Genomic DNA, 21,382 nt, shown 5'->3' on the forward strand with positions numbered 1-21,382 from the left:
AGAAAGTGCCCCAAACTGCAGTGACACGTCCAGACACAGCTTCCACAGAGGCTGGGGATGAGTTTTAGCCTCAATTCGCCCTCTCGTGGACTTACCTGTCCACAGGTTCTTATGAACAAATTGTCCACAGAAGCTATGGCAGCCCCTGGATCCCTGGCAGTGTCCAAGACCATGTTGGATGGGGCTTGGAGCAGCCTGGGATAGTGGAAAGTGTCCCTGCCCATGCGATTAGATGGTCTTTAAGGTCCTTTCCAACCCAGGTTACTCTGATTCTATGAAAAATATCTGTTTTTCCTGGAGGACTGCAGCTGTGGGGTCAGGCCCGAGGGCTGCTGCTTCTCTCTCAGCTTTCAGGGACATTGGGAAGAGGGTTTTCCAGGCAGACACAGCAAATCCTACGGTCACTGCATGGGCACAGCCTGAATCACAGCTTTTTAATCAATAACACCCCACAAATGCATTTTCCTCTGTGGAGGGGTGATCTGCACCATTAGCTCCATTTCAGAGGGGAAAGGAAGACTGCACTGCTGTAACACAGAGCATCTTCCTCAAACATCCACATGGCAAACTTTCTGAAAATCCCTGTGGTCTCTGCATAAACACTGAACAGAAAAGAAATGAAAAGAAAAAATATTTAATTTTCTTCTCCAGCATGTTTTGCAGTATTTCCAAGCTCCTAAAGTGAATTCTTTACCACATTAAGTAAATTTGACTCATATGCTTTAGCTCTGACTCATTTTCCTTCTAATCAGTTGCTAATTATTACCCACTTCCTCAGAAAGTTTATGGGGACAGATGCTGCAGTACAATGACTACTAAACAAACCCCTGAAAACTGGAGGAAAACATCCCAGCAGATGTAGATAGATTAAATCGATGCTTTTCTTTACTTTCTCTGCCCAATTAGTCAACTTACATATGCAGTGGTTTTAGCAGTAATTTTATGCAATAAACAATCCTTAACTGGTCAAGTTATTGCGTATTTACAGAGGAACGGCACAAAGAGGCTGAACTGGCTGAAATCCTGGGACCAGAGTGTCCAGCTCTGACTTCCCTGCCAGCATCTTGCACAAGAGATGGGGTTTGGGGTTTGAGGGGACCTGAGAAGGACTCACACACTGACCTACCATGACAAAGAACTGAGTTCTCACTGCACCCAGCACTCCCTGCTCTGGATTGGTGACTTCTACCTTCATCACTTCTTTTTCTCCTGAGTATTTGCAGCTGCAGTTTTAATCAGTTTAATATATAATCAGTACATTTAATTCTGATATGCAATAAAAACCTGTATAATCTAATCATGCCTTACTTGCATCTCTCTCACCATAGCTTGGAAAGATGTAGCTTTGAAAATATCCTCAGCTACCTTAACATGAATACTAAATAGTTCTGGTAAGGAGGGGAAAAAGAAAAGAAAAAAAGAAGTCTTCTGGCAATGAAACGACAGGATTTTACTTCTTGGCATCTAAGCCCCAGAAACCCGACAATTGTTAGTCATGACCATTTTTTGTAGCTCAAGAGCTTTCCCTTATGGAATAAGTTGAACTTGCATTTTGAAACTACCTCCAAGTGTAGCACACGTAGCCATCTACTCAGCATCACAAGCAGCAACCCCCGTTTCCATTTCAGATGTTCCAAAATACTTAAAATCAAGCCAGAAGGTCCAATTTCCCTGATACAACATCCAACACTTCATAAAATTTCCAGGAAACTGATATTTATACAAACTGTGCCAAAGCTGTTCTCTACAAAGTATTTTCAATCGCATTTTGGAAAGAACTCTGCTGAAGCAACAAAGAATAGAAACCATTCCAGATCTATAACCCCATAATGCATCAAAAACCCATGGTAATTAATTGTATTAAAGAAAAACGTTGCTTCCACATCTCTGCTTATCAGTAATCTTACTTCAAATATTTAAAAATCATTTGGACAATATTTTGATTGTAATAAACCATCTGGGTAGCTGCATGGTATACCATGGAAGCTGCATGGATACCAGAAAAGTAAATTCTAAGCATTTTCCATGTGATATTCATGTGGTTACCAATATCCACTGCACAGAAATTAATTATAAATTAAGAAAAGGTAAATCAGAAAACCACTTTCAAAGTGGACGGCTGCAATACGCGACCATCTCACATCCCACTAGATGCAACTCAGGGCCAGAATTCTGGTCAAATATTTCACTAATCCCAGTGATCCAGGAAAACCATTTACAGAATTTCATTTGCCTCTTTCCTAATTCCCCCACAAAGAAAATTAATGAGTTTGCGTATTAAGAGACCACAACAACAAGCGATAGGAACAAAGAGAATCAATCAGCTCTGCAAACTGTGCAAGCACTTGTTTTGAAATAAAAAGGCAGATGAAAAGTAACTTCTGCTTTAAACACCGTTTACTGGCTCTGGGGCTTTAGTTTAATTTTTGCTAGTTGGGTGAGGTGGAGTACTAGAGAAGGCAGGTGATTTTTAAACTCATTTTTGCTGAGAGCTGTGCGTCACCAGTCTGTGCTACACAGGGTACAAACAGATTGCAAAACATAACACCACTTCAGCAGGAAGCTGGGACATTAATCAACATCAGCAAGATGAACTTGCAGTGCAAAGATGCTACAAAACGTTTCTGCAAAGTCATTCTTTGCATCTTTGGGGCCAGAAAGGATTGCAGACTGTCAGTGCCCGGCACTGCAGTGCTTTGGCAGATTTTCGCACGTGTGATTTAGCATAGCAAAGGCACAAGTAGGTAATGAGGTGTTCCATCCTGTCAGGTGTCAGTGGTGGACTGAAAGGTACACTGCAATAATTAATGTTACACACCATGTAAATTTACAGTGATCCAGGTGAGTAAGGGCAGGCAACAGCAGCTGAGGAAACAGAGGCTCCTCAATTTGGGATAAACTGAAACAGAACTGAAATACAGCTGGGAGGAGAAGGAGCACTGTCAGGAGTCCAGCTCCAGAGGATTTATTGCTGCATTTGGGCGGAATACAGCCCTTTCTTTAAAAACCACAAACTGCCAGCTACCCAGATGGAGAATTTTTACTAAAACATTCTTCTAAACAAGAGCATGTTTAGGAATGACAGTCACCAAAACTTGTCTACAGCCCTTGGATTTATTCTCTGAAGAACGTGTTCCGACAGAGAAATGAAAAGGCTGCTTAGCCTATTGTTTACCCAATGAGTAATTACCCTGTAATTAAGTGTAGTTGATTGTTCTCCTTTACAGCAAGACAATCCCACTCACCACCCCTGACCTTCAAGGGCATCAATAAACATAGGCATAAAGACAATTGCCTGTTAGAGGAATGCCCAATATCCCAGAGTCAAAACCAGGTCAAAACCATATACACACCAGCACTCCAGATTCGGATAAACCAGGCCTGTTTTAAAGAGCTTAAGGGCAGAGTTAAATGGTTACAGACATCCTAATATCTGAACCAGAACCGTATGGGATCTGTGATCCACCATGTGGCAATTTCTACAGTGGGCAAACAGATTCCAGGCATTGGTGAGGTTGTAATTAAAACAGTGAGGAAAATGCATTAACGTCTGGAAGACATAGGCAATGTGACAAATTCAACCCAGCCCTGCTGAGGAGAACGGATGCACGAATACAAGGCACATACTGAAAAATAAGTCATGTGATTAAATGATGATTAAAAGGAGACCACCGGGACATCCTCCCAGGCAGATGTGCCACTCAAAGAAAACCACTCCACAAGGGGAAGCAGAATGAGTCACTCACAAGAAATACTGTTGAATTCTTTTAATAACACTAGGAAAATATCATAGTATTAAAGTCCTGCACGGGATCCTTGGGAGGTTATTTGGGTTGGGATTCCTTTTGTGTTTATAAACCAAACTTTATTTCCCAATTTGTGTTTCCTTTTGAGCCAAGTACTCCTTTACAATGGCATTTCCAGTTAAAACACAGCTAACCTATAAATACCTGAATGCCACAGCACACATTGTGTGCGTGGGTTTTGTTTTGTTTAAGTCTTAGCGGAAATGACGGGGAAATCTACTCAACACAGGGGAGCAAACGTCGACTCGTTAAGCGGGGGATGTAAAAAGCCAGTAAAGAATACATTGCATACATAATACAGAAGGAAAAAAAAATTATCATCTGGAGTATGTGAAATTACACTGACTTTGCACCTTAAACCTAGTAGAAGTTATTCTGTTGGCCAATACTAATCCACTGAACAAGCAGAATGTTGGTCAGAAGTCTAACGTTTCCTGTACCAGCACAGAGAGAATATAAGCAGTCCATTGCTGTTAAAAGAAAACATGAAATCCAGCTCATGTTTCTGGTTAGGGATCGATTTCTTCGGGAACTACTGTTAACATAACGTCTTCGTTGCCCCTGCGCACAACCATGTGCAACGTACTGTCCTTTTTAATGATGTCACTGACATCACTGGCTGAGCTTATCGACTGTCCATTGATGCTTATGATCACATCGTTGTCCTTCAGGCCACCACTGAAAATACAAAGCGGCAGTGTGTTATTAGAATTGCAGTTTTATTTTTAGGGGAAAGAAAAAGAAAAGAAAAAGATCGCTGGATTATTTCTATTTGCCACCCAACAGCGTCTGTGCAGACATGGCAGGCATGAGGAAAGCAATCAGAATTTATGAAGCGGTGAGGATTACAATGAAGTGCAGAAACCTCAGGATCTGATGGATGTACAAGTTTGATGAATCCCGTGTTTCACTGTCTTCAAAGGAATTCTCTACTGCAAATAGCAGTTAATTCTGCAATAAAGATCCTAGGTGTTGATATGCCTCTTCTAAAATAATTGCAGCAAGGCAGATTCATTTTAGAGGGGAGATTTCCCAAGCTTTTGCTCCTGAATCCATGGAGAGGCAACCTGAGTGGCACTGTGTGCTAATGAGGAGTTTCAGTCCCTGTTCTCCATACAGAACTTACTGGCAGCCACTTCACCCACCCTTCATGATTTAAACCTGAGCAGAGTAACACATGTAGCTATCTAGGGTGGTCACCAAAAATCAAGTGTGTCCTTCCTCTGCTGCCCATAGCAGCCAAAACCCCTTTTCCTGACCTCAAAACCTGAACCTTCCTGACTCAAAGCAAGACAGGCCAGAACCAAGGCCTCGTCTCTCCCCAGGCTGGCTGGAGCTGCTGCCAGCACCAAAAAACGGCTGGTGAGGGATGCCACAGACCACAACATCTTGCCCAGTCTTGCACAACCATCTGGCTCCAAGTTATGGAAAAATTATACCAAGACAGATCAGACATGATTCAACCCTTCACAAGCATAATCCTTCACAAAACCACAGACCATTCATCGGCCTCTTCCACCCACAGAAGGCGCCTGACACGAGCGTCTCCTGCGAGCAGGATGCCCTTGGCCAACATTTGGAACAAATCTGGTCCCCTGCAAGAGGCATGGCTCTAAACATGTCCGTGGAGGATGTCATTCCATGGTTTTTCATGCAGCCTCTCCATGTGACTCACAGCCAGGACGGGTCACTCCAGCTCTGCTCCAGTGCCCCACCAGCACATCTACAAAACACATGCTGGAGACATCAGCAGAAGGAAAACCCTGGGCCAGGGGACTGGGAGTGGGGGGACAGAGCCAACATGGGCTGCATTTTAACTGCCAGGCCAGCCTTTGGATGGAGCACCTTGAGATTTGGGTCTGCCTTCACATCAGAAGGTTGCATTGCCTCACATTTCTTCTCCCTCTCCAAAGTCCCTCTCCCACTTTCTGCTGTTACCCATATTCCCAAAATGACTTTTCTGCACCTTCAGACTGAACCTGAACACCAAGGCAGCAACTCCAGCCCCACACTGAAGCAGCCAAATCATTCCTACACATTCTTTCACATTACACTCACCAGTGCTCTGCCTGACCAGCACTGCCTACAAGAATCGTCTACAGACGCAGCAGGAGTTCAGAGAGCACACTGGACAGCTATCACCGTTGATCTGACACCCAAAAAGACACCATCCAACCATCCTTGCAGTCTTCCTAAGAGGTAATGTATGCCTGCCTGCCCCGAGCAGCTTTCTGCCTACATGCCTTTGGTGCCACATAAGCCTCTTTGTTGCCACAAAGATTTACTCCTCTCTTAAATGATCACAAGTTTCAGAAAACGAATAAGGTTTCCCATTTCCTGCCCTGGTTTACTGAGTGGTTTCCTATCAGGCAAACCCCGAGAGGAAAGCGTCTCCAGCAAAAGCCAGCCAGACCAGAGCCAGTGACCACAGCCCAGCTGCCAGGCTTCAGCCAGACCTGGTACCAACCAGCAGGGCAGTTTCTGAGCAAATACTGAGTAACAGGAAGAAAAAAATCATCATTTGTCCAAGCGCAAAAGCTCTTCCAGTAATGTGACTGCTGACAAAGCTCTGTCACGGAAGAGTGTCTGCTGCCAAGAGGGGATTTCAGCCCCAAGGTGTGCCAGGGGAGCTGGTGGGTTTGGCCAGTGCTGAGGTGAACATTTCTTCCAAGGTGGACCCAAAGCTTCTCACTCACTCTCCTGCAGAGTGACCAGCAGGGCCGTGGGGAGTGTGCAGGAACAAAAGTCTTTATTCAGCACTGGCATTGCTACAACAGATGCCTTGGAAGCAATTGCTGAGAAAAATGAAAAAGGAGTTTTCACACCCCCTGAATCCCTGCCCTGTGGGCCTGGAAGGCTGACAGGGCTTCCCTGCAATATCCTGATACAGTTACAGTATTGCCCATCGGGGACCAGAATAAAACCACAAACCCATTTCCAGCAGGCAACCTAATAGCAATCAGATGGTGGTAATCTTGTTAATTTAGCATAATGAAGAAAAAGCCAGTTAAGCAGGGAACAGTCTCCATCTTTACCCCCTGAAGTCAGTGGCAGTGGTTTTGAGAAAAAAAATACTTCAACCTACGCTTCAGCTGGTGTTTCTGGAATAACTTCAATGACATAGGCCCCAGAGACAACATCAGGGAAGTCTTTATGGCGATCCTTCAGCTCTCTAGCTTTGCTGAAAAATGAAGAAATAGCAAAAAAAAATATTTTGTCAAGACAGGAAAAAACCCCCCCACGCATTTTACTGAAGTCAATTTATAACCACGAGCTGAGGTGTTTTACACACATTGGTGTGTCAGCTCAGCATTCATTTTAACCCTTTAGATGTATATTTCAGGAATCATTACACTTTTTGCATGCATACAGCTTTTAATAATCTATTTCTGGTTAAGGCAATCATTTCAATAGATACAGACAATCAGAGTTAAAACATTTCAAAGCTTTAGAACTAGCAGATCATAGAATCACAGGATGGTTTGGGTTGGAAGGGACTTTAAATCCCATCCAGTGCATCCCCCTGCCATGGGCAGGGACACCTTCCACTGTCCCAGGCTGCTCCAAGCCCCAGTGTCCAACCTGGCCTTGGACACTTCCAGGGATCCAGGGGCAGCCACAGCTTCCCTGGGCACCCTGTGCCAGGGCCTGCCCACCCTCACAGGGAACAATTTCTTCCTAATATCTCTCTGTCAGTTTGAAGCCATTCCCCCTTGTCCTGCCACTCCAGGCCCTTTGTAAATAGTCCCTCTCCAACTTTTTTTCAAGCTCCCTTCAGATACTGGAAGGTCACAATTAGGTGAACCCCAAAACTTCTCTTTTCCGGGCTGAACAATCCCAACTCTCTCAGCCTTTCCTCGTGGGAGAGGTGCTCATCCCCCTCTGATCATCCTCGGGGCCTCCTCTGGACCGGCTCCAACAGGTCCATGACCTTCCTGTGCTGAGGACCCCAGAGCTGGATGCAGAATTCCAGGTGGGGTCTCCCCAGAGCAGATTAGAGGGACAGAATCACCTCCTGCAATCCTGAACACCTAAAAAACCCCAACCCCACGTGCCTCAATGCTCTGTTCTACCTGTGGGTCCTGCACAAGGGAAAACTTCTGGTTATTTTTACAGGACATGGCATTACCTGCTCTTGAGTCTCTTGTGGTCTGAGCATGAATAAGCAAGTCCACACAAAAGCTTCATTTGACATTAAGTGAGTTGTTTAATGAAAATAATTTTATAGAAATGCGAGTACGCACGTAGCTGATGTAAGCCATGAAAACATACAACAACACGGATATAACCCCAGGACAAAGTCACAGTCACTAGCTATTCTCTTCTGAAGCATTAAGGAGAAGAAAAAGCCAGGAGTTGTTTAAGAACTAGCTCACACGAGAGCCTAGAGGAGAGTTCCACCACGTGGCAGACGCAGAGGAGAAGGTGGCAAGGGCTGGCTGTGAGTTGTCACCAGCACTCACAGAGACAGACACGTGGTGCTGGCCCAAACCTCCTGGGTGCTGCTGCACATCATCAGCTGGATCCAAGAGCATGCAGAGACCACGCTTGGAAAGGTGAGGAGCCACCTCGGTTACTTACCTGGGAGTTAGGGACATCATTCGGATGCCAATGTATTTCTTTTTGGTTACAGCTTTGCCTACAAAAAGGAAAACGGGTCTCGATCAGTTGCCCTGACCAAAAGAGCCTCGCAGGCTGTTGGCTTTCTGGTTTATCACTGTTTTCACAGAATCACAGGATGGTTTGGGTTGGAAGTGACCTTAAAGGTCACCTATTTCCAACCCCCTGCCTTGGGCAGTGATGCCACCCACTAGGCCAGGTTATTTTCATGTTTTCCTCTTTCAAAGCAGTGAAGTGCAGTACCTTTAGCTTGTCTGTCATGGGATTCAGTTAGGAACTTCTTTATTTTATCGGATGGGATAGCAAACGAGATGCCTGCTGTAACTTTTAATGTGTTAATTCCAATGACTTCACCATCCTGCAGAAATAAAAAAAAAAAGCCATTATTAACAACTATTAACCTCAAAGAGAAATAGATCATTTCTTCCAAGCAGTCACAAAGACAAATTCACATTTTGTAGCAGGTCTTCAATTTTCTAAAAGTTTTAAGTGTGATTTTTTGAGTCTACTGATAAAACATTACTTAGGGATCTTGGAAAACCAATGTGATTATTCATTTTGCTGCAGAAGAGATCAAAACTGGACAATTCTCATGCTTGCAGCAGATGAGCAACACATTCTGCAGCTAGTCTGTGTTTATTTCAGCCACCACCACTGACTGCTCCTGAGCCACTATTACATAATAACTTAAAGAAAAATAGTTTGCCAAAATCAAAAGTTTTCCTGGCAATATAACTCCAAGAGCTTTGGATGAAACATCTCTGATGCCATCTCTTTTGAAACCTCAGCAGTTTCTCTTTCTGGTTCACCCCGGACAAAAACTGCCCTACTACAGGTATTTTTAAGTGAAGTTTAAGTGTGACTGAATGTGTGCTGTGAATCAGGTGGAAAAAAAAATTGCCAAATCTCCTCCAAGGCAGAAACTCTGAGTAGTTCTGAGTTTCAGTCTGTGCTGTGCCTCCTGAGGACTCCACTCCATGTACCCCCAGGAGACCTGAGAGCTCTCACACAGTTTTGCAACCTGCTTCAGTCCATTCTACAATATTGGCAAATCAACCCTAATGTCCTGAAAATGTATGGAATTTGTGTGTGTGTGTGTGATTCAAAATGTAAGAGTAGATACATTTTGGAAATATTTAGCTGAGTTTTAGTGTGCAAAAGAAAAGAATTGCCAGCTGCAGGGCAAACAGCAAGGGCAAACACCTCACTGCAAAATGTACTTTTTCCCTTTTCTCAAGGCTTGAGCAAAAAAACCCAAAACATTACACTTGTCTGAAACTATGCAAACCATAAACATCCTAAATATTGAAATCCAAATGTAGCCTTTCGCCAACATAAACACAGACAACTGATTCATAAGAACCATGTGAATTTTGTGTAGTCAGCCAGATATTGAGAGCTCCAAATCACATCTGGTGGGGGGAGTTTGCTTTTTTCTTGGTTTGGGTGGGGTATTTTGTTTTCTTTTTTTTTTTTAATTTTATTTTATTTTTTTAATTAAAAAGCAATAAGCTTGACAGTAAACACACTTAGAGAAACTCTTACCAGATTTACTAGGGGTCCTCCAGAGTTCCCATACTGAAAATAAACACAAGTTAAAAACACATTTTAATATTTACCTCCTAATTTGTTGCAAGCAAACATATAAAAGAAATTTTTGAAATATTTCTGTAGTACTGTTTCCATTGTCTATTAAATGCATGCAATAGAACAGTCCTAAACAGCCAAACCCATAAACTACATTTTAACATCACCCATTTTAGCTGAGTTTGCAAATACTTAAGTTTTTCTTCTCCTGCCAGAATAAGTTAAGAAAGCTAAGTTTTTCCTTTTGTTTTCTTAGTGCCACACTAGAAACTGAGAAGATTTCAGGACAGCTCTGGGAGCTGTTAGTGAAGATTTCTTAAAAGGCCGAGATTTGAAGTACAGAAACTATTGTTTTGTCTTAATGCAGAAACAAACTCGAATCCTTAAACTAAGCTTGGCTTCTTTCTCAGAAAACAAGATGGATTTCGAAAAGATACTTATTAGCCAGAGAATATTGCCTCCTCCCTTGCAATCTGCAAGGATTTTGAAGTGAAGGCAGATATTGTGCCTGGTGTGGTTCCTTGGAGGGGTTTCTAAGAAACAACCAAGCGCTGCTGCCGTGCAGATGTCCAGGTTTACAGGGAGAGAAATGCTCCCTGCTCCTGAGAATGGCATCACAGGAGGGATTTTCAGAGGAGGTGCTGGAGAAAGGTAAGGGCAGGAGGCAGGAGCTCAGAGGGGACGTACATTGATGATGGCATCTGTCTGGATGTAGTCCATGTCGGAGTTGCGGAGCCCCAGCTCCTTGCCCCCACGCTGCGTGGTGCTGACAATGCCCGTGGTCACCGTGTTCTGCAGGGAAAAGGGACTCCCAATGGCCACCACAAACTCCCCTGGCCTCAGGTCTGCAGACTGACCAAGCAGAAGAACTGGCAATTTACCCTGCACATAAAAATAGAACAAAAAAAGAAAAAGAGAGAGAAGAAAATACAACTGTTAAGACACTGCTCCGCTGGCAGAACAAATGTTACGGAAGGATGAATACATTCACAGGGTAGAGGAAAAGAGAGAGGCTTTTGTCCCTCAGGGATTTTGCTTGTTCTGTTTTCTTTGAGTGTTTTGTGTGGGTTGGTACAGAAACATCCTGGTGAGCATCTGCACTGCAGCGTGGGCTCTTTACACTGGAGAACTTTTTCCACAACAGGTACCCAATAAATCAAGAACAATTGAAGACCAAAGGAATATTTATGCTCTGCTGTACAAAGCAAACATCTGATGATGGTAGAAATGAGCCGCTTCCAACACTTCTTGAAATAATTAGCCAACAGCTGCTGAAGTAAAAATATGATATTGTTTGAGAGTGAACACTGAAGAACCATGAAAGCAACAGGCCAAGAGTTTTTAACATGCTTGTGTACAGTTAAAAGCATTTTATATTCTCACAAGGCACCAACTAATGCTTCATCTTACTTTCTCTTAATGAAGTATCTCTTTTAAATAATTATTTTGCCTCCTACATACAGTGATGTTTTCCTCGGAAGATGTTAGGATTTAAAGGCCTGATGTGATTTTTCTGTTATGACAGTAGAGGATACCACTATGCTCTCCTTTCAAGATCTTATCTCTAAACATATTAAATAGTTGACATCCTCACATAGTTGAAGACATTCCCACTAAAACATTCTTAAAATCCAGCAAACACTGCGTTGTACAGCAATTAAAAATAAAAAAAGGGAGGGAAGGTTGGATCCACACACTCTTGTCAATGAAGCAAGGGTGTTCTGAAACAGGTCATACTTCAAATAAATACTTTTTTTGATTCATCCCCTGCCTGTACAACACACATTGTCATTTCTCCCTTTCTTCACACTGTTAAAAGTCAATCTTTACACTTACAGTGATGCGACATGTTTTTAAATATTTTTGTTTTATCTGTTGTCTGAATGATCCTGACCCTCCCCAGGTAATTTAACTATCCATGTGTTTAATCATGTCACTATTTCTACTAGCATCCATGAAACTGGACATGTATAAATACAGGTTTAGACTTAAGGATTTGGAGGATTAGGTTACTGAACCCAAAAATCAAAACAGAATTCTGGAGGCATTTATCTTTTGCTTGGCAAGGCTAACTTGAACCTAGCTTTCCTCCAAGCTTGACCTACTTCAAAATTTTAAGTTTTGGCAAAAAGGGAAAGTATTGCATGTTTAATTTGGGAACCCCTTGCTGGCTCTTAAGGGGTTTTGTTACCAGCAGTATTGAGACTTAACTCAAAAATTGACTATTATGAACTAACCCAAATTCCCATCACTGTGTATTTTTCACCTACAGTTTATTTCAAATATCCCAAGAGACAGACAATGCCTGCAAACTAGAAAGCAAAAAACAGTGGCATCAGTTATCATTATATGCTACTGCAAATACAGAACTTATGGTTTTCATATTTAACGAGACTGGTCTCGTGTATCCTTTATGCAGCTTTGTTACAATCCCACCAGGGAAGTTTTACTCAGATGAGCAGATTGTTTCAATAAAATTCACTGCCAGCTCCCAGGCAGGGTAAGATGCTTTATGGAAACTTATCTTTCAGCCTCCAGATAGCAAGAAAATAATTAAACCAACTGCTTGTTCAACAGAGTGAGCTGGAAGAGCAACAGAACAGGCAGCACAGAAAGGAGAAAGCATTTCCATGTCTAGTTACATTTCAGAGGAAAGTTATCACAACCAGCAATGCCCTACTAGTTAATAAAAATGATAAAATACAGCCCTTATCAGAGCCACAGTCACAGATAAACTCAGTGGTTTAGCTCTGGGAAGGATCCAGCAGCTCTGCCCAGTCTCCCCATCACTTATGCAGCACTGCAGAGAAACAGGAGCAGCATCCCAGGGCACAGCCCTGACTGCCAGGGATGTGTCCAGGACAGGGGAATCAGGCAGCCAGGATCAGCTGCGCTGTGTGCAACACAAACAGCCCCAGATGGGTAATGCTTGGATCCAGAGAGCACCCTGGCCCTTCCTCCTCTGACCAGATGCTATTGAGCTTACGTAGCACGTGTTTGCAAGATGTCATTGGTCAAAACCAGCATCTTTTTTTTTGGCACCGCTTCTCCTTCTTAAAAAAAAAAAAAAAATAAAAAGACAAAAAGTGTTTTTTGTTTGTATCCCAGTGCACTGAACGTGGATTCTTTGCAGAGAAAGAGGACGTTTATCAGGAAATGCAACACAGACAAACAAAAGAAAACAGAATACTTTCTATGTTTCATTAACAGAGAAAAGGGAAAATAAATAAAAACACTGGCTGTGGACAAAGTTAAAAGATTTATACAAAATTCCTGAGTTGTAACAACAGTCACAAAGCCAAACTTGCATCTGGCAGCAGAGAGAAAGTACAGGAACGATCTCTGACTAATACAATTCTGATTGTGCTGAGTTTTCAGGGCTGTGCCTACACTAGCCAGGCTGCAGTTCAAACTCTGATGCTGTGTGGATTGGCTGCAGGTCACCCCTGTGATTCAACATGCCTTCTGGAAAGTCTGGCTAACCTTTCCCTTGCTAGAAACAAAAATCCATTGCAAAAAAACTCCTTGTCCTGCACATATTATGAAATCCAGCTTTGGAGAACGTGTCCTCTATTCCTTGTGATTTCATGGTGGGGGGCAGAGCTGACACACTGACAGCACTGCATGTAAACGTGCTAGTGCCCCTACAAAACAATGCCATGAAGAATTGGTTATTATGAATATATGTGTTGTCACAGCTTTAAATTTGGAGGGAGTTCTCTCAAAACATTGCCACGCTCAGTATTAAATTTTTCTTTATTAAATAACCCAAACCAAACTCAAGTATTTATTTACGTTCTACACGTGATTCTGAAATGAAACCAGTATAAAACCTATCAAAATCCTGTGATGGAGTGGGAAAAACATCCTCCTGCAGTCCCCAAGAGGAGCCCTGGCAGGAAGGCACTTTTGGCAGAGCTGTACCCAGGATCGTGTCAGAACACCCTCTCTGTGCCCTCGCACATTCCACTGGCAAGCTCACCCCGAGGAAGTTAAGGAATCCTGGGAAACTGAGTGTGAGTTTAGGGCCCTTACTAACTATATTTAATAAATGTGCATTCTTCAATCTTTACATAATGTCTGATGGCCCTCAGGATGACATAAGCACCACTCCAACTCATGATTCTCCCACTTTAACTGCAGATTTGCCCCAGCAGTTAATTAAAAGTGCCAGGCAAAGGACCATGCCTTGCAGCACAACCAGCAGGGAGCCAGGAACACCCAGCACCCAAAGCCAGCTCTCCCAGTGACTCACTGCACGGCCTTGGGCAGCACAGAATATCTTTTCTACCCCTGTCTTTTCTAACTCTCCCTTTGATGAAGCCTTGGGGCTCTGCTGGGTCCCTGTTTACTCAATAAAACAAATCTGCAGGCAGGCATTCTGCAGGCACACAGAAATAGGACTAAACATGCAAACCCCGAAGTGGCACATGACTCACTGTTTACACCCAGCCAGAGAAGGAGCCATTAATTAGGGTTAATATTTTAAGCTTTTGGCATCCCAAAGGCCCTCAGACATTTTTATATATGGATTTGACTCAAACCCCGGATAAACATAACTCCCACGACATGGGGAGCTGCACACCACCACAAGAAATGTCTCCATCTAACAATAGGACACAGCTATTGTGGCACGAGAGGAGAGGAAAGGTAGAGATCAGCATCATCAGCCAGGAGCCAGAGGGACGCAGAGAAACATGGAATCATTTAGGCTGGAAAAGATCTCTGAAATTACTGAGTCCAGCCACTAAACCAGCACTGCCAAGGCCACCACTAACCCATGTCCCAAAGTGCTGCATCCACATGGCTTTTAAATCCCCACAGGAATGGGGATTCCAACACTGCCCTTCCATGAAGAAATTTGTCCCAATATCCACCCTGAGCCTCCCCTGGGCCAGCCTGAGGCCGTTCCCTCTCCTCCTGTCCCTGTTCCCTGGGAGCAGAGCCCGACCCCCCCGGCTGTCCCCTCCTATCAGGGACTTGTGCAGAGCCACAGGGTCCCCCCTGAGCCTCCTTTTCTCCAGGCTCAGCCCCTTTCCCAGCTCCCTCAGCCCCTCCTGGGGCTCCAGCCCCTTCCCCAGCTCTCTTCCCTGCCCTGGAAACGCTCCCGCCCCTCCATGTCCTTCTTGCAGTGAAGGGCCCAAAACTGACCCCAGGGTTCAAGGTGCAGCCCCAGCAGGGCCAGCACAGATGTTCACCTGGTGTCCTTTAACAGCATAACTTGAGTCAGGTAAAATAAGTGAAATCTGGACCAAACAGCTCCAAAACTAAAAGAGGAGGAAGCACAAAACCACCACCAGGCACAGCCACTGCCGGAGAGAAATGGAAACCAAGAGACAGACGGCCATAAGCAGGAGGTGTTTTGGTTTGAACCTTTTCATCCATGAAATAAGTGAATGTGTCTCTGTGCTGGCACAGAAAGCAAGTAAATCCCTCCTCTGTTCAGTAATCCCCTTCATTTGTGGATGGAAAGTCAGGAATTTGCAGGAAGCACTTTGCAGTTCAATAAACGGATGAAGAGGAGACAAAAGTTCTGAGTTCAATTTGTGTTAACCGGCGACAGATCTCCTTCATGCTTTTTATTTTTAGGTGGAAAAGGCAGAGATGCTGGTATGGAACACTAATTCAGCTGCGAGTGTAACTCAGGCAAAACATGTAACTGTCCTGGGAATTGCATTTCTGTTCTGACTAATGAAACTATTCAACTTTCAGAATACGTTATGGCAAAATAAAAACACCAGTCATGAGCACAGAAAAATATAGAATATCATCTACAATCTAGAAACTGCTTGACAGAGAGGCAAAGAAAACAAAAAACCCAGGCTGAACGAATTACAAGCCTCCAAAAGTATTTCATCTATAGTTAGAAAAGCAAAACTGAGTCTGCTTATCTAAATATGGAGCATGGGAAGCTTACAGAAAAAAAAAAGAAGAAAAGGATGAAGTGTTGTTTTGATATGTCACCAGGTTTTCAATTGCCTGGCAAGAGATCGCTGTTCTCCCTAAAAAACAAAATACGAATGAAATTACAATAAAATAAAATAAAATAAAAATAGTAATTTTAAAAAGTGCTGGTGCTGGCAGACTCGCCCTGCTGACGTGAGTATTTTGCTGCATGGGAAGCTGGACCAGCACGTTGTCTCCACAGTGAGGGCTACTAGAACCTGAAGATGGCAGGAAACCACTGCTGCCCAAATTGATGAATAAACAGGAGTTAAGACCCAAGCTTTTTACAAGCTGTTTCATTTCTATGGGTCCTGGAGGCTTCTGGAAGCAATATGTGGGCTTCCTCAGGCTCTCAAGAGGAAGCAACGTATTACCCAGCCACAGATTTCAAAGCGAAATAGCATTTTAGAAAAGCCACTTACATCTGGTGTCCAAGTAGTTTGTTATTTCAGACTGTGGGCTATTAAAACATCGATGGATAAACAGGGAAGTTTGCTTTCCTGCCTCCTCCAGTTTGTACACACGAGGGCAAAAAAGCAAATCCCCTCCGACCACAAAGATACAGACGTTCATTGCCTCAGGAAACCACCAGGGGAACGAGGGCAGAAGGTCTTGTTGATTTAAAAGTGTCAGACTAAGTGTTTATTAATAAGATGCAGGAGAAACCTTAAGCTGAAGGTTTCAGCTGAAGGGCTGAAATGTCACCACAAATTAGAGATGGGTCACAACCCCACGGCTGCTGCACCACACAGATGCCAAATCCTGTCTGGGATTTGAAGAGGAACCAGGAACTGGCCACACTGAAGAGCAAAAATCTTCAGAACTTGCCATGTGTTCTGTGTGTGATTTCAGGGTCAGTGTCTCATGGCTGGTTTTTAAGCATGTAGAAAGAAGAAACACCTGAAAATGAAGCCAGTCACCCTGCTCCTCCCTTCAGTGTCACTTTTTGTGGACAGAGCTCGATTTCCAGGGCTGAAAAGGGTCTCCAGGCAAAAACCACCTCCACCTTCCACTACCTGGGGCTTCCAGTTTCCATTTGGGCTGGGTTCTTTTGTAATTCTGCCCCCTGTTCACCCTGATGTTGTCCATGAAACCACCCTGAAATTTCCTCCCCTCCTGCTGGTGTTTATTTTTCAGCAGCTGTATCACACATTCTGATTTAACAAGGTAGTTATTTGCCTTGAGATGAATCCCACAATCCAGCTCTGCCAGCAGAAAAGCATCTGCTCCCTTTGGAGTGTTGTGCAAGAGTTTTGATGGATTTCACACTCGCTGCAGTATCACACGTGCCACGCAGGACAGATTATTTATTTCACCAGTCTCTGCCTGTGCTGCCAGAAAACATTTTTTTCTAGGGAAGTCTTATAAATTTTGCATGTTCATATCCAAATTGTCTGCAACTGCACTGCTCCTTTCTAGTGATGTGGTCTCCTCCTTGCATTTGGAAGGATATTTAGGTTGGATTCATGGCTACCACATTGATTCCAATCTTACTTCCTGCTTTCAACACTCCAGCAAACTGCTCTGTGTCACCGCAGACATGAGAAACACTGTTGCTCTCTTTTATAGACTGTAAAAACAAGCACATTTTAGGACTGGAACAACTGCTCCAAGGTTTCTGTTCCTCACTGACTGCAAGATGTTTTTCCACAGAGAAGAATTTAATCAGGGAAACTGTTCACCCTTACTGGTGGTGCCCAGATTCTACCACCCTCTTTCATTTCCTATTGCACTCAGCAAAGCCAAATTAATTCTAGTAATGTCTCTGACCAGATGTTCACACCTTGGAGGAAAACAGCATTCAGGCTGCTGCAAAATCTGAACAGCTTTAGGAATACCAGCTGCCAGCCTGATCCCACACTTCAAACCCAGCTCTGTTCCTAACCACAGAGCATTCTTCACCCTTCAGATCCTGCCTTAACATGCCATGAAAAAAAAAAAAAAGAAGAGAAAACCCTTCTGCATCTTTGATGTTACTTTCAAATTATTTATTTCATTGTAAGAACTTGTCTCTTGCTTCAGAAAAATTCTTAAGGATGGTTTTCATGCCATATCCAGATTTTTAAGAAGTCATTTGTACCATCCCGTTGGCTTCTTCAGCCAGCAAATACATTTCAAATTCAACAAATTATTACCCCTGTGATTTTAAGAAGTCTTATGCATCTGAATGACTGCAAGGCATCACAGTACAAAAAGGAAAGCTCAAACACTGAACTTGAAAGGGTGTATGAAAATGTCCCACAAAAGTTCAGTGTGAGAATCAATTTCTCAGCTGACCATGTTTCCATTTTAACTTCTTTTGTGAACACATAAAATGCTGTTTTTAATTCTCAAATGCAAAGAAGCACCTGCCCTGTGAACAGAGCTGCCTCAGGCCTCACGTTGGACTGGGATTTCCCAGTGCCATGTCACCAGAGCTGGCTGGGAATCTGGGTCTCCCATCCCTTTAAATTTTCCCCCACTCTTCTCAAAATTATCCTGAGCTGCAATGGGAGGGGCTGGGAGGAGGACACCACCCAAGGTACTGGCTTGTACAGCTGATAAGATGTTTCCAAGGGCAGGTCAGGCCAACCCCAGCCCTGCTGAGCAGTGGTTGCCACCACAAGTTCATCTGCATCTTGTTTTCCAAGCAGCTTCCCAGGGCAACTAGGAGCCATTTCCTCAGGGTAGCAAATATCATTCAAGCCCATGCCTGCTCTTTTCCTAACTCCTCAAGCAGATCCATCACATCAGTTCAGTATCTCCTCTCTGACTACTACCTCTCTTCTCTGAAGTTCAACTTCCTGCTGCTCCAAGTCCTCTCCTTCTCCCCACCACGCTGTGCTTCCAATTTTAAAGCACTTTTCCAGCTGCCCTTCACTCCCTGCCCAATCCTGTTCATCCTAATGCTGCCAGTGCTCATGCTGGGGATCTTTCCCTTTGCTTCTTACTGCTTTTGCTTATTTTAAGATAAAAATGAGAAAATAAGTGACACCATGAGAACAGAGAGAAAACAACATGGCAGAAACATTGCTGGTACTGTTCAGTTTTTCTGCCTGGTTGCTGTTCAGAAGCTTTTAAAAAAGAAAAAGATTTTGAGTGATAAAGGTGGCAAGGGAGCAGCATCATATCTCGGGTCATCCAAGAGTTCTGCGTTAGGCGTCTGACTCAGTCATGAACTCTGGCACAAACACTTCTGACCTCGCTGGGGAGTAGCTCTGAACTGCAACAACACTGCCAGATCCACACATTTTTGAGCCATGTGTTTCAAATGAAGCATTCTTGCCCACTAAACGTGGAGGTCATTAACTGACAGACCAAACGAGGGGAGCCAGCACCAGCAGCACCCCAAAGAGCCGCGTTCAGCTCACTGCATCTCCATTACGCAGCATTTTCACACAATATTCCACTTGCTACGTGTGCAGAACCCCCTGGAAGCTTTTCTGCTGTGGCAGGAGGCACAATAACGCTGACAGAGGAACATTTGATATGGAGGAAGATCATAGATGGGAAGCTGCTCAGGAAACCACTTGCAGTGTAAGAGCATCTTTCCAAGCTGGCTTTAATTTCCACGTTCAAGATGTTCCCAAAGATATTTTCCATTTTAGTATCTACATCAGCGAGGGGCAAATGTATCCTCTAAAAGCCATTTGTGACATCAATATAGGCACTCAAGACAGAGCAGCACAAGCAGAACGCCTCCATTTCTTCTCTGAGACAGACTTGTATCAGATAAAGTGTGTGCAAACCGGCCAGCAAACAGGGGTGCCGTTTTTATTTTGAAGATGCATAAAAAAGTGCTATGTAATACTTTCACTACACTGAGAGGTGACAAACTCTGCTCTTAAAAACGTGTATCCACCTAGTTCATGTATTCTCAACAACTCAGCCCAATAAACAATTTGTTTTTTCCTTCAAACCTGAAAATCAGTGAGACTTTTTGGAAAGGAGGATGTTAAATCAGAGGAATGAAATGTTTCTCGCTTTAACGACTCACCTGAGAATCTATTTTAATTAGTGCAATGTCTGATTTTTCATCAACATCTTTAATTTTGGCTTCGTAGGTCTCCCCGTTCTTCAGCTCCACCTTCACCCTGTTCTTGTTGGTGACCACGTGGGCGTTGGTCACTATCAGCCCATCTTCAGAGACAATGAACCCTGAGCCACTGGCAACAGGAACCTCCCTCTTGGAAAAAGGAAGTCTAAAAGATAAGAGAAACAAAATGCTTATTGCTGAAAAAAAAAAAAAAGCTGAAAGTTCACAAATCATTCCAAATGACAAGGAGTTTGGTGAGTTTTAATGTTTTAAGATGTCTGCTCTTACTCTTATTAAGAAGTAATAAATAAAGGACATATGAAAGATAAAGCAGACCCATTAGTTAAGCTATTTTTTTTTCCATGACTCCTAAATTATCCTCGATTCTTAAGCATGACAAATATTTATTATCTCAAAATCTCTTTGCTATTTCATATCATCAATCAACATTTCTGTCACGCTGGCAGCTGTTTTCAAGAATTTAAAATAAAAAAAAAAATCAAGACTGGGCATCTTGTTTACTTGCGAAATAATTCAATGTGAACCACAGCAGGAGCGATCTTCTCCACCACATCTGCAATAAAGTTGTATTTGTGCCTCAGGCTGTTCGGATGTTCTTGGCCTGAAATAGAAACAGGGGACAGGTCATGAGTTCCTCAAGTGACTGCAGGAGGGTCATTACAAAACACCTGAATTAAAAAAAGCTCTGAGTGGGTATCTTTCCCTTCCTTAAAAGTCATCTGCAGCATGACCCTTGGCCCTAGATTTCCTCCCTGCCTCTCTGCACAGAGGTGGAGCGCTTAATCCTTAGGGAAAATGATCCATGAAACCTCCTGGTCTGGAGTGCACCCCACTGGGCCGTGGGGCAGTGTGGGTTCATCCCACGGTGGTGCCCAGCGATGAGGCACTGCAGGAGCTCGGGGTTTATTCCCCGTCTGCGCCACCCACTCTCCCTTTGTGAAAGGGATTTTGTACTCAGATGCCTCCAGTGCTGCTCTCCCTTTCTGGATGGTCTACTTAGCCTGTATGGTCTTCTCAGATTAAACAAACGAGCTCTGTTCCTCTGCCAAAATACGCCTTCCTGGAGGTTTTTGAAGTCTCAGGCTGCTGCATTTGTGAAACGCTGAGGACACTGAGGTCCTGACCCCAGTGCAAGCCCTGAGCAGCTGCTGAGAAAGTTTAACTTGGGTACAAGGTTGGGCTTCCTTTCCCACCAGTGTCCCCACACAGCCTGACCCAGCAGCACCTACACGTGGAAACACCTTCCACTCTCTCCACACAACCACTCAAAACATCCCTCCTGCTGCCCCCTGAGGTCCGTCAGCTCCATGGAGGGATGGATCCCGCCCTGCCCTGGAGTCACTGAGCCAACCCCAGTGATGCCTTAAGCTTTGGCTTTCACATTTTC

General features: G+C 43.7%; 1 protein-coding gene across 2 annotated transcripts in view; it reads right to left on the minus strand.

Moving 5' to 3' along the window:
• Positions 1–3,752: 3,752 nt before the first annotated feature.
• The window catches only part of HTRA1 (HtrA serine peptidase 1), a 32,122-nt gene continuing 14,492 nt past the window's right edge, over positions 3,753–21,382 (minus strand). For both annotated transcript variants that reach the window (XM_066190770.1, XM_066190771.1), the window contains exons 2-9: positions 20,497–20,596; positions 19,936–20,140; positions 10,701–10,895; positions 9,972–10,004; positions 8,670–8,784; positions 8,388–8,445; positions 6,892–6,987; positions 3,753–4,484 (exon numbers count right to left, since the gene is read on the minus strand). In XM_066190770.1, the coding sequence (XP_066046867.1) occupies positions 4,316–4,484; positions 6,892–6,987; positions 8,388–8,445; positions 8,670–8,784; positions 9,972–10,004; positions 10,701–10,895; positions 19,936–20,140; positions 20,497–20,596 (971 nt within the window). In that variant the 3' untranslated portion in view covers positions 3,753–4,315. The remainder of the gene's footprint in view (positions 4,485–6,891; positions 6,988–8,387; positions 8,446–8,669; positions 8,785–9,971; positions 10,005–10,700; positions 10,896–19,935; positions 20,141–20,496; positions 20,597–21,382) is intronic.

Source organism: Chamaea fasciata, unplaced genomic scaffold, assembly GCF_029207755.1.
Source record: "Chamaea fasciata isolate MVZ Bird 193981 ecotype frontalis unplaced genomic scaffold, bChaFas1.0.hap1 SCAF_9, whole genome shotgun sequence".
In the NCBI taxonomy this organism is placed as follows: Eukaryota; Metazoa; Chordata; class Aves; order Passeriformes; family Sylviidae; genus Chamaea; species Chamaea fasciata.